The following is a 14481-nucleotide window of genomic DNA, read 5'->3' on the forward strand; positions in this document are numbered from 1 at the left end:
TTTTTCCGCAACGTAATGATGTTGCGTCCGCAACACATCTGCAATGTACCGCAATACATCTGCAATACGATAAATTGATACTATAATTTTAAAATAAATTAAATTATTCATTAAAATAATAGAATATTTTAAAAAAAAGGAACTAAAATGTATAAATCCTTAAAAATAAAATATATATTGATAATTATAAATTTTTTATATTTAGTGAAAATAATTAATAATCTCACACCGCAACAGCCGCAATCCGCATCGCAATACCCGCAATACCCGCAACCGCAGTAACTGCAACCGCGACCGCAACCGCAATTTAAAACCATGGTCTTCATGATCATTGTTATTAGCGCCATTCAGATTTTGATAAGGTACAGGCTCAGGTTGCGATGGTTGATTTGTGATGGGTTGTTCTTCATTGAAGTAGTTTTGATCATTTAAATGGGAGCTATTAGTTTAATCACTAGTGACCTATCCTTTGCGATAAGGAAAGATGTATTCATGAAAAAGAATATTCCTAGACAAAAAAAAAAATTTCTCTAGTATGAATATTTTATAAAACATTTCCCTTTGTTCCCTCTTTAAAGTTTAAACCCAAGAAAAACACAAGTTTAGCTGTAATATACCTTGTTGAATCGATGTCACAATATAAAAGGGATGGTTGTTCAAAGGCAACCTTAAAATATTATAAAGGGATGGTTGTTCAAAGGCAACCTTAAAATATTATAAAAGGTAAATTAGCCATTGAATTTCAAAAGTGACAATGGCCATTAAGTTGATTCTATGGTTGCTCAAAGGAACCTTAAAGTATTATAAAAGGTAAATTAGCCATTGAATTTCAAAAGTGGCAATGGCCATTAAGTTGATTTAAGAATCAAAGTCAAATTATGTTCAACTCAAATTTAACTTATTTATTATTGAATTTAACTTTTAATTTAAATTCAGTTCATTTAATTATTATAAATCAGCGAACGAATTATGAACCTAGTTTGGGTTCATTGATCTAACTTTAGGACATGCTTGTTTCTCTTTTACGAAGAGAGAGTTAAATAATGTTTTTTTTCCAGAGGAGTGAGTGATTATGACAAGTTCAGCAAGGAAAAAACGTAGAAAGACGTGGCTAGAGACTGAAGGAGTGAACGATGGACTTTTGTCGGCCACCAAAAAATTCTGCCAATTAATTTCCCAACTGCATTCATTAATTGTCTTTTCGTTTCTGGATATAACCACGAAGCAAGCCAAAAGTGCTATCATTTTCCCACTCGGGCCCAAAAGTTAAAAAAAATAAATAAATAAAAGCTTCAATGATCGATATTTAAGGTAGTTAATTAAGGACGAGTGCCAAATTTAAAGATGACACTTCTTCCATATGAATTACTATCAACAAATAAAGAGTATTTTACTGTAAATAAATTAATTTTAAAAACACTTTTAACTTATAGTTAAACAGATTTTCATTTTTTTTATAATTTTCACTGGGGCTTGTATTTTATTATTTCCTTTCATGTATTAGATGTAGAAGTAATTGTTGGGTCTTGACATTAATTGTGTATCTGAAAGTAGTGTTAAAGGTGGACTTATACAAGATGATAGAATCAAGCGAAAAGCTATGAAGACCGCATCTGGCCTTTCAGGTATTGATCAATGTTTCAGCTTTCAAGTTTCAAGAAATATATAATGTCCATATTATTATGCATATATACAGCGTCAAGGGTTCAAATTCAATGTTTTTATAACAATATTTGCAATTATTTTGCAGGGGTAGAATCAGTTTCTGTTGACATGAAAGACAAGAAGATTACCTTATTGGGGAACGTTGATGCACCGAGTTGGAATATAATTGGGTATGGATAATTGACAAATTTGGACTTATCCAAATTGATCTAATGAGTTTAGATATTTTTTTTGTGTTCAGGATAAGACATAATTTAACTTAATCAAAATTTGATATTATATGAATTAAATAATAAATTTTGTATTTTTAATTTGTTATCTGAACTGTTCCGATTAAATAATAATAATAATAATCATAATAATAATGTTTGAATGATTATTTGTTAAGAATAATACTTACCGTTATTTTTATTAATAAATTTTATATTTTAAGTTGATAATATTGTGACAATATAATATATTTATTTTAAATTTTATTTTGTATTAATTAATATTTATTTTTTTGTGTTAATAACAATATAATAAATTAATAAATTTATTTTAAAATTTAATTTATATTATTATTTTTTTATAAATTAATAATATTGTATTTAGAATAATATATTAAATGATTTATATTTATTTTAAAATATTTAAATTTTCATAATAAATAAATAAATTTAACTATACCGATTAAATTAATTCAATTTAATTTAATTCATTCGTGATCAAATTAATTTAAATTAAATTTTAAAAAGAATTACATAAATTTAATCTATTAAATTTTTATTAGATCGAATAACAAATTTCATCTGAATTCATTACGGTCTATCATTGAGTGCAGCATGCAAGCTACGAAAGTTGTGCCCAATTGAAAGTTGGTCATATGTATAATTGCTTAAGTTTTTGCTTTATATATTCAATCTTTTTCGTCTTTCCCGTACCCACATCCGTTGCAATTGACCAAGTCGTATCTTTCTTTTATTGGTTTAATTATTATTTTAAATTAATTCACCATTATGTGATTATACATTACTCAAATTATTGACTCTTTAGTAAACTTTTAGTTAGTTTTTGTTAATCTTCATAGTTGGTTTCTTAACACTTGGTTGATGCATGTAGTTAACTTGTCCACAGTAAACCTGACTTTTCCCTCAATTTTTAGCACTGTAGCTCATACATCTTCTATAAATAGCAGTGCCAAAGAAAATAATACTTTCACTCATTTTTCTTCTTTAAATATTTTTTTATACAACTAAATATATTTGAAACGGTGTTTATTATATTTAAATGGTGTAAGGAGTTGACATATTTTAGGAGAGAAGCTCACCACAAATTCAAAATGTAGAGGATTTTCTCTTTAAGAGGATTGCATTATGTGTTTCAACCTAGATTACTCTAATCTTTTTTTATTTTTTAATTTAATTTACTCTTTGTGTTTAATTGATTATTACTGATTGCTTTGTTTTTAGTTTTGAAGTATTGATTGTGCTTTTGATATTGACTTTCGCGATAACTTTAATTATTTATTTAATTGTGTTCTATTAATTTATTTACCACCAATTTTAGAGAGAAAAATCTTTTCTTATTCTATATTAACATACTTGTAATGAATATTTTAAAGTGTTTGAGCAGTAAGGTAGAAAAATTTAATAGTAAAATTTTTTTGTTAAGAATAACAGGTAAAATTTTGACTTACCGAGTTAGATTATTTTCTACTATTTTAAATGAAAACTTTGAAAAAGTTCTAATGATGTCTTGATTAAAATCAACTCTTCAATAATATTTCTAATGACATAAATATTTTGTTTCATGATCGTATTTTAAGTGTTTTATCTTCAATGATATTTTTAATGACATAAATATTTTGTTTCATGATTGTATTTTAAGAGTTTTATCCGATAATATTTATTATACAAAAATTATTTTAAATTTATGAAATATTTTGAATTGAAATATAATTCTGTTGAAAAAAAATTCAAAAAATTATCCTTATAAAAAAATGGTTTTTGTTTTCAAATAAAAATGAATAAATTTTTTGAAATTAATCTAAATTTATGAATTTAAAAATATTATTTACGATATAAAGTCGATAGAAATTACTTTGAAAGAACATCATAATAGGCTAACACTGTGTTGACAACTTCCATATTTGGAACATAGAAATAGTGGTTGATGCAAGAATCAGGATCCTCTCCTGCGATATACGTACAACGTCTCTCCATCAGGATCTCAACCGTCCATTTTCTTATACATCTAACGGTTATAAATAAAATTTCATTTTTTCTCTTTAATATTTTCACATGAATAAAAATTCGATCGTTTCGTTCCATTTTTTCTCTTTAATGTTCATCCGCGACAACATCGCGCAGTTCGCTCTCGAGCTCAGGATCCGCGTCCACGTCCAAGGCAGTGAAGCTCGTCGACAACGAGAAGACCGCTGTGCTCTTGTCACCGGTGATTTTCCGCCACCTCGGCAACACTGCCGCGTTCCTGGCAGACGTTCGAGGGCTGGGCAGAGGCGGCGACTGCGGCGGTGGCGTCGTTCTGGCCAAAAAACTCGTCACCGTAGACCTTGTGCATACTATTTTTCAAGATTGTAACCTATGCTGTGGACAAATATATATGTTCTCAGTCTCACCTAATCAGGATCAAGTTCAACATGCATTCATCACCTGTATTGTCTAATGGTTGAATTGGACAGGCTATGCATGCTTTCATCATCTTATAAACCATGTATAAAGGGACCCTCTTTTTATTCTTTGAAGCATGCACAGCGATAGGTAATTATTGGGGGGGGGTCATGCTTGTAAATGATCTGCCATGTAATTGAAATTTGGAAAAGAAAAGAAAGAGGACTTTCTTGTATAATCAAGTGTTGTTAATTTATTATTTTTTGTCTACCAAGATTAGAACTTAAGACCTTGTGCATACTATTTAACATCTCACTATTCTGACCTTAATGCTTCTCAACTCAAGTGTTCTTAAATGGCTGTTATAGCACCACATGGTGCTATTGATCACCTGTATTGGAAAATGGTTGAGTTTGGCAGGTTATGCAGGCTTTGATCATCATATAACCATGTATATTCTTGAAGCTTGCACTACGACAGGTAGCTTCTTATTGGGGGCATGCTTGTAAAATGTAAATAATCAAGCATATAATTGAAATTTAAAAAGAAATGAAAGAGGACTTTCTTGTATAATCTGATAGCTTGATATGAATGTGACTAAACGAGGAACTTGGTTAGTTTGTTGTTGCACTCTTTTGTTTTTATTGATCTGAATTGTGTGCTGGAGTCTTGGTCAGTTGATTTGCATTGCTACCTTTCCCCTTGTTATGATTCGTCTCTCTTGTTGTCCTCATGTGTACATCTATCCAAGTGTTACAGATATTATTATCAAATAATCACTATTAGGATCACTTACTGCGCCTGTATTACTGTTGTTTGTGACACGATTTTTCACCAGAAAGAAACAATTACTATAATGAATAATTTTTTACCAAATGTTAAAGATTCTTGGTATCCAAATGAGAGACTATAATCTGTAAACATCCAAACCTAATCATGATAATGATATGATATTCAAAACAGGATCATAACCGTCCATTTTCTTATACATCTAACGATTATAAATATCATCACAGAATGGTTAAAAAGCATTGCAAGTAGCGAGTTGTTGTAGCTTTTAATTTACATCTCTATGGATTGGTCAAAGTTGTGATATCCCCATCAAGTGGTGCCTACAATTTAAAAGACACAAGTTAATATTTTAAATACATATATGAAACCAGTAAAATCTGCAAGTTATTAAAATGTTTGTGATATCCCATCCAAATTATTGAAACTTACCATCAATAAACTAGTAAAACTAGTATCACTAACTTGACTTGAAATATCATTGATTTCCTACACAAAAGACAATATCAATTAATCACTAAATATTTTTTTGGTTTCCTCACAATTAAATTTCTATTAGCTTACCATAGATTGTTGTTGTTTGTATGCATCATTAAGCCACGTGGATGCACTTATATTAGGCATTTCTAAATTGTACTCTATCCTCTCCTTCACAAATTTTGAACCTTGTTTACTCTCTTTATTCTGCATACAAAAAATGAGAGTTTATGTATTTGAGTAAGCTAATGCATGGTAAAATTCATAATTTTATAATACCTTAGTAAGATCTTGATCTTGTGAAGCACTTGAGTCACCCTTTTTCTTTCGTTTACTAAGTTGGCATTCTACCTAACCTTTCAAACGCTTTGAACCTTTTCTACCTTCTTTTTTCTTGAACCCCTTTACTTGTGTTGAACCATCATTGTTTCTTGCAATCTCTATAACATTACTAAGGAACTCATTAACTTGAGTATTACTTACTTGTTTATTTTGAAACTCTAACATTTCCTTGTCCAATAAATCAGTAACTTTGCTCAACAACGTGTATGTTTCTTGACTCCTACATGCTTCATCAACTATCCTCATAAGACGGGACAAATCTCTCTACGACGTTGTGTTGAAGTCAATTGAGCATCTTCTACTACATGACGAACACTAACATTAGGTAAAGACACACTTCTTGCTAACTTTGTCCACCTCTTCAGGATATATTGCTCAGGCATTGATTTAACATCCATATGAATAAAGACTCTTAGACAATGACAACAAAGTATGCCAAATGTCTCAAATTTACAACAAGAGCAATGAATTATCTTTTTATCCAAATCAAATGACACTTTCCATTCTCCCAAATCCTTTACCATGGCAATAACACAATCAACTAATGATGCTTTTACATTTATGCTCTTAACAGAACATGCTTCAAACAACTCATACTCATGTTGGAATAACTCAAAAATAGTAGGAGTATAAAGCTCAGACACTTGTTTCAAGATATCAGAATATGGGTTCTTGAGTCTTAGAATTTTTTGACGTGCTTCATATTCACACTTCAATTCATTATACCATTTTTCTTCTACAACATCCTCAAAACGATTAAAAAACTTGATAAGATCGAAATTCACATTGATAAAACTTTTAATATCAGCATTCACACTTTCACTAAGTTGGGTGCTTCGCATTCCCAATGTGAAAGCCTTCTTCAAGTAACAAGATGCCCATTTTTCCTTCACAGAATACACTATTTACAACCAAGTGTTTTCCTTAACATCAAACCTTTCAAGGAGGTTTCTCCAACCTTCCTCAAATTGTTCTTCATCATCATAGCCATACATGCATTTCTTAAAGTCACTAAGAAAATGTGATTCCCCTTCATTAAATTGCCTAAGTGCTTGATCCCATTCTGCATCAAGTGCCATGTACATAAGCCATTCGGAAAGTTTTTGTTGAGATGACAACATATGAGTTGTTTCTTGTATATGTAAAATATGGTTGTGTTCCTCCTCAAAATCATGCACTATCAATTTTCCACACATGTTTTTAAGTCCCAGCCTTGCTTTACAATCTGTTCTAGTCTTCGGTCTTGGATTAATTGTTTTATAATCTTGTCTGTCTGGCTTCGCAAACCTTCTTTGCAACAAACAAACCTACAACATGAAATTGAGCCATCTTTTTTTTTTGTGTATATTGCTTCCTTACTCCAAATCCAACTCTCCCGCCATAATCAACCTAAAACTTCCAAGCATCCTCAAGGCTATCAAAAATCATATCCAATTTCGGCTTCCAATCTTCTTGCATCTTAAATCAATAATTCTGCATTTGCCATAATATAATAAACAAAAATAAAATTATTAATCAAGATGCTAACATTTCAAAGTGGATTTGCGAACGTTTCAAGCATGTATTGTTATAAATGAAAAATAGTGTTGGACATATTATGAGACAGAGAGACACATATATGACAATCATTCTAAACAATTAAAGATTTATTAGTTTGCATAAATATCCTATTTATTTTTCTTTCATCAACAATGTAACATTAATAGAAAAATTATTAATTAACGGACTTTATTGTTCTTTTATCAACAATGTAAGATTAAAAATTATCAATGTAAAAAAAATTACATTTCTATCATCAACCATCTTCTCACTCCCAAATAATTATTGAAACTTGAAATAATTTTAAAAATAATCACATACATAAATTTTTACCTTTCAAGATAATTCCCAGCAATTTTTGTTATTTGCCAAGAAATTTGAGTTAGTCCTAGACGTGTGCTCTGTTTTTCTGTTTTGGTACTTTGAGTTGGTCCCAAATGTGTGCTCTGTTTTTCTATTTTATTTACAAAGCTATAGCGAAAGAGGGAGACGGGTGGACATCAGTTTTTTTTGTTTTGTTTGGCGCCAAAAAGGAAGACGTGCCAAAAAGGAAGACATGCCCAACGTGTGATTTGTTTTTCTGTTTTGTTTGGCTCCAAAAAGGAAGACGTGCGGACTTTCCAAAACATAAATGAAATTGCTGCACTCGAAAATGGATTTTTATTTATAACCGTTAGATGTATAAGAAAATGGACGGTTGAGATCCTGATGGAGAGACGCTGTACGTATATCGGAGGAGAGGATCCTGATTCTTGATGCAAAGGTGACACTAATCCCTATTTAGCTTTGATTTTTGTGTTAGCGTCTGCTTTTAAAACACACATTTCTTGTAATGGGAATCCATAAAGTTGATGGCAGATGTTTTTAACAAGAGTGATTATTTGATGAATACTTTTTCATTTTACACATCATATTATTCTCTTCATTTTTTACTTATAATTATTTTAACATTTTTTTATTGTTACTTTTTAAAATCAATGATTTATTAATTTTATTTTTTATTTTTATTTTTGATAATTAATGTGTATTTACTCAATAATGTATTTATTCATTTTTTAATGTACCTATTTATTCTTTAACCATCTAAATGGTATAACAAAAAAGTAAGTAATAAATACTTTGAAAAATTAAAATATCAATCATTTTCTTAATTCTTGTACATAACCTTAAACATCAAGCAAAAAAAATGGAAGAAGTATTTGACTGTATATATATATAATAATATTTAACAAATATTGTTCAAAAATATATATTATATATTAATATAATTTATACCTACATTTTTAACAATTATAAGAATATATGTTTACTAACATATACACACATATATTGTAACTATTTTTTTAGTGAAAAATATTATGTTACTATAAGATGTATGTCATCATAAGATAACTTTTTGTAATATAAGCTAAAATTAACTTATATATAAACTAATTTATATATAAGTGTTAGACTTTTGACAAACATACCAATTATCACAAGTAGTACAATAGATAAGTATCAAATTTAAAGAGACTTGTGTAACAACTAATTGATTTAATTTAATACTAATTAGGGAGAGAAAAAAATATTTTTTTTAAAGAATGTAATAAAGATAAAGAACATACTCGATAATTGTCAAATTTGAGTAATAAATATTGACATATTTCACAATTTTTGATAAGTTATATAACTTCTCTAAAAACTATAAATTAATTTTAACATAAAAATTTAACCAATTTTCTTTTTTATTCAAACAAATGTGTGATTGAGAGACAAACTTAAGCCAGGGTCATTTCAACCACCTTAACCATTTTCAAAATTTGTCAACTCTATCATCTTAATTATATTATGAGAGTTGATATGATACCCTTCTAAGTTAAGATGTTTTAATATATACAATTTTTAAAATCAATAAAAATAACTTAAAATGTATTTTTTTTTTCACTTTCACTTTTTTTCTCTTTACACTTAGTGATGTGTTATTGACTAATAGATAATTTAGTAATTATCTTACTTTTTTTCTCACTAAATACTAACCCAAATATTTTTAAATCATTTTGTAAAAGTTAAAATAATTTTGAAAAAAAAATAATAAAATTTTCTTTCTTGAAGTAAAAGGAAGATTTTGTGAATTTTTTATTTAACTTGTTTCTCAAAATTTATATACAAATATGAAAAATCTTAATTTATCATGACTCATATATATAAAAAAAATATCGTTAATAAATTTAAATATTTCATATAATATATATATATATATATATTAAGAATTTTTAAAAAATAATAAATATAATCAAGATTAGTCAAGATCAAGATTAGTTGGCATTTCTTGGCTAATAAAAAAAAGATTATTAGTTGGCATTTCTGTTATAACAAACTTTGTTATTAGCTTTATAAACTCATATCTTGTATCTGTTTTTAGAATATCAATAATAATTTCTTCTTCAATTTTGTTTCTTCACATGGTATTAGTATAGCCTCTCGAACCTTAGGGCTATGGTAGAAGCTTTTACATCACAACCCTTTCTTCCCCAAATGTTTTCTTCTTCCATCTCCACCAAATTGAGTGATGATAACTTCCTTATTTGGTTCAAACATGCCGACATCAATGATTAAGGGCCACAAATTGAAGCAACACATCATCAGTGCAGACACGATCCTCAAGAATTCCTATCGAAGGAAGATGAAACCAAAAATAGGGTTAATCCCCTCTTAAGAACTTCAAACAACAAGATTATCTTCTCAAATCATGGATGTTAGAATCCATATGGAATCCAATTCAATATTCGAGTAGCAGGGTGCACCTAGTGTTTCCAGATTTGGAGTGTACTGAAAACATATATATTTTGCTTCCCAAACGAAGGCAAGGGTCAAACAAATCAAGATTCAGCTTCGCAATGTTTGTAAAGCGGGAACGATGAGTTAGTACCTATTGCAGATAAAGAAATTGTTGAAAACATTGGTAGCGATTGGCTCTCTAATGTCTTCGGAAGAGCACATTGATTTTATTTTCGATGGATTGCTGGAGGAGTAGGACCCTCTTGAAACCTCGTGTCTAACGAGGAGCGAACCTTATATGGTTCCTAAGATCAAAGCTTGATCAGACAAATCTTTCCCAAAATTCTGGAATGCCAAAGAGGGGAGGATCAAACTCTACAAGAGGAAGAAGCTTTGGTCGAGGACAAAATCAAGGAAGGGGCCATTTTGCAAAGCCAAGATACAACAATATTGTAGGACGTGGTCCCAAGATTTAGTGCCAATTGTGCGACAAGAATGGATATTCAACTTTTCACTATTGGAGATGATTTGATGATCGAGGATCTTTCTGATCCAGCCACATAACAAAACACAACAATGAATCACAACACTGTAGAGAGTCAACAAGAAGCTATGTTGGCCTCTTCTCTTCATGCTCAAGCAGATGACATGTGGTACCCAGATTTAGGAGCATCCAATCACTTGACAAATGGCATTTCCAACCTGATTACAAAGCAGAAGTACTAAGGTAAGAAACATGTTCTTGTAGGTGATGGTAATAGCCTTTTAATCTCTCATATATATAGGCCATTCTAAAATGCATACTGCCAAACCAAATATTATTTTCTCATTTCCCAACATCATGTATGTTCCTAGCATATTAAAGAATTTGCTTAGTATATCAAAATTCACTAATGATAACAAGGTATTTGTAGAATTTCATCCTAATGAATGCATTGTAAAATCTCAGGAAACAAAGATGGTGCTTCTCAAAGGGCATCTTAAAGATGGATTATATGTCTTTGATGATCTTCAGCCCATTCACACACAAATTGAATTTGTAAAACCATTGGGTGTCGTCACTGCTCTCTATAACACTGTATCCTATAATGATGTGTCAATCTGGAACTTTAGGCTAGTACATTGTTCCTTTAAAGTACTGAAACATGTAATGGAATCTAGTAATATTTCTGTTTCTAAGAATAAAATTCCATTTGTTTGCTCATCTTGTTATATTGGTAAATCTCATAAATTACCTTTTCAATATCCAACAGTACTGTTTACAAAGACCCTCTTGAAATGATCTCTTTTGATATCTGGGCCCTTCACCTACACCAAGTAGAGATGGATTCAAGTATTATATAATATTTGTAGATGCCTTTTAGAGGTTTACATGGCTTTATTTCTTGCATACTAAGTTTGAAGCTCTAAATTGTTTTATTAAGTTTAAGAATATGGTTGAACTCCAGTTAAACAAAAAAAACCTTACAAGCTGACAAAAGCAAAGAGTACATTATTTTTTCTAAATTTCTCAACTAAAATGGTATTCAACATAGATTTAGTTGTGCATACACTCATGAAAAAAATGGCTCGACTGACAAAAAACATAGGCACTTAACTAAAACTGGGCTCACATTATTAATTGATTCTTAGTGACGCTTTTGCTACAACTATTTTTTCCATAAATAGAATACCTTCATCTATGATAAAATGGAAATCCCTTTTTGAAATGTTGTTTCATAAACCTCCTGATTATACTTTTTTTAAGCCATTTGGTTATGTTTGTTTCCCACATTTAAGACCATACAACATGATAGAAATGGATCTAAGATCTCAATTGTGTATTTTTCTAGGGTATAGTACAACTCATAAGGGTTATAAGTGCATAACATCATTCAGAAATATTTATGTCTCGAGACATATGTGATTTTTAATGAAAAAACCTTGAAAGAAAATAATTTTTTCAAAGAGAAGCATGCTACTCATAACCTTGTGAATACCTCTTACCCAACTATACCTATTGTGCATAGTGTTCAACATCCTGTTAATGACATAATTGTTATGGATGAAAATCAAACCACCATCCCTGAAAATACTAACAACTATCAAGTAGCAAGTGGTCCTACTTCTCATCATAACATATCTAATAGTACAGGTTAACATACAACTGAAAACACACATAATATGATAACTAGGTCCAAGTATGGCATATTCAAACCTAGAGTCTTCATTGTTGAAACTGAACCTAGTACTATTGCTTTAGCTATACAAGATCCAAAATTGTTTAATGCTATGAAAGAAGAGTACCTTACTCTAACTAGAAATCAAACATGGGATTTAGTCCCTCTACCACCACATTAGAAAACAATAGGATCAAAGTGGATAATCAAACTAAAATACAAACCTGATGGAACAATACCAAACATAATGCTAGACTTGTGGCTAGGGGTTTTAGTCAACAAGAAGGCCTAGATTATACATAAACTTTTAGTCCGGTTATCAAACCTATAACTATAAGAATAATTTTATCTATTTCTCTTACAAAAGGATGGCCAATAAGACAAATTGATGTCAATAATGCTTTCCTAAATGATTCATTAAATGAGGATATATATATATATATATATGTGTGTGTGTGTGTGTGTGTGTGTGAGCGAGTGTGTGTGTGTGTGAAACAACATGAGGGGTTCAATAATCAACATCCTACTCTTGTCTGTAGGCTTAAAAAGGCCATATATGGTCTTAAACAGGCCCCTAGAGCTTGGTTTGCTAAGCTAGCTTCTACTTTGATCACTTTTGGTTTTAAACCAGCAAAGTGTGATAATTCTCTCTTTATTCTTGTTATTGTTCATACAGTATATATATATATATATATATATATATATATTAGTCTATGTGGATTACATTTTGATTATAGGGAGCTCTCAAACATTAATACAGAATCTCATTAACAAATTGAATACTCTGTTCCCATTAAAAGATTTGGAAAAGTTGCATTATTTTCTAGGACTATAAGTTCACTATGACACACAGGGAAGTATGCTTCTAACTCGATCAACATATATAAATAACTTGTTGACTAGACTTAATATGCAGGATTCAAAACTAATAAAGACACCTCCACCTCCTAGTTGTAGAATGCCAACATATTCAACAGAAAACTTTGACAATCCCAGTCTACACAAAAGTGTTCTTGGAGCTCTTTAATATGCCATTGTGACATGACCCAACATAGCCTACTTTGTAAACAAATTGTGTCAATTCATGCACAAACCCTTGGAATTTCATTGGAGATGTGTAAAAAGAATGCTATGATACTTGAGTAGCATAAAAGACCAAGGATTACACTTCCAAAAATCACCTAGTTTGACAAATAATTGGGTTCGCAGATTTTGATTGGGTAGCAGACAAGACAAACATGAAATCTACACACAAATATCCTATATGGCTAAGAAGCAACACACAGTTTCAAGATCAAGTACAAAAGAAAAATTTAGGAGCTTTGTTGCCATAGTAGTTGAAATTATGTGGATTCAGTCTTTATTAACAGAATTGCATGCAAAACACACCAAACCACCATTAATATGGTGTGACAACTTGGGTGCTATCCTCCTTACTACAAATCTAGTGCTTCATTCCAAGTCAAAACATTTTGAACTTGACTTGTGGTTTTGTAAGAGAAAGAGTAGATCAAGGTCTCATTGAAGTAAAAAATATACCTTCTCAATTTCAAGTGGCTAACCTTCTAACAAAGTCTCCTTCAACAATCATCTTTCAAAGCTTAAAATCCAAACTAAATGTTGTTTCCACAAACAAATTTATTTTAAGGGGGGCTATAAAATTAGTCAAGATCAAGATTAGTTGGGATTTTTATTATAAAAAACTTTGTTATTAGCTTTATAAACTCATATCCTTTATCCTCTTTTAGAATATCAATAATAATGTCTTCCTTAGTTTTGTTTCTTCGCACACACATTTTAAAAAAAATAAAAATAATTTCAAAACCCTTTAAATTTTGGAGGATACCTTAGAATTTCTCCTTTAATTTATCTTCGGGAAGTAACCACGTAGCACCATGTACTATCAGTTTCCCAACCGGACCCCAAGATAAGAAAAGCCTTCAGTGTTTACACTTCTTAGGTTCACTTTCTGTGTAGGGTACGTAATGAGGCAAAATTTAAAGAGCACACGGTTTCTGCCACGTGAATTACTGTAAACAAACAAATTGTAATAAAAGTTTTGAAGAGCCTCTATGATTTGACTTTGGTTGACTTGACTTGACTCACTTTACCGTGTCTCATGGTGCCACTATAAATAT

General features: G+C 30.3%; 1 protein-coding gene across 1 annotated transcript; it reads right to left on the bottom strand.

The window, feature by feature from the left end:
• Window positions 1-6127: 6127 nt before the first annotated feature.
• Window positions 6128-6964, bottom strand: LOC145949615 (protein FAR1-RELATED SEQUENCE 5-like). The gene is made up of 2 exons (XM_083060138.1): window positions 6844-6964; window positions 6128-6786 (listed from the first exon to the last, which is right to left on the bottom strand). The coding sequence occupies exons 1-2, from the start codon at window positions 6962-6964 to the stop codon at window positions 6128-6130; spliced, it is 780 nt and encodes a 259-aa protein (XP_082916264.1).
• Between the last annotated feature and the right edge of the window lie 7517 nt (window positions 6965-14481).

Source organism: Cajanus cajan, chromosome 1 (genome assembly GCF_000230855.2).
Source record: "Cajanus cajan strain Asha chromosome 1, NIPB_CcT2T_4, whole genome shotgun sequence".
Classification (NCBI taxonomy): Eukaryota; Viridiplantae; Streptophyta; class Magnoliopsida; order Fabales; family Fabaceae; genus Cajanus; species Cajanus cajan.

Excerpts from the sequence above, each read along its gene's own strand:
- LOC145949615 (XM_083060138.1), bottom strand. The coding sequence starts at position 6,964 with ATGGCACTTGATGCAGAATGGGATCAAGCACTTAGGCAATTTAATGAA. Across the intron at positions 6,787-6,843 it reads TGAAGAACAATTTGAGGAAG|TGTATTCTGTGAAGGAAAAA; the intron begins GTTGGAGAAACC and ends GGTTGTAAATAG.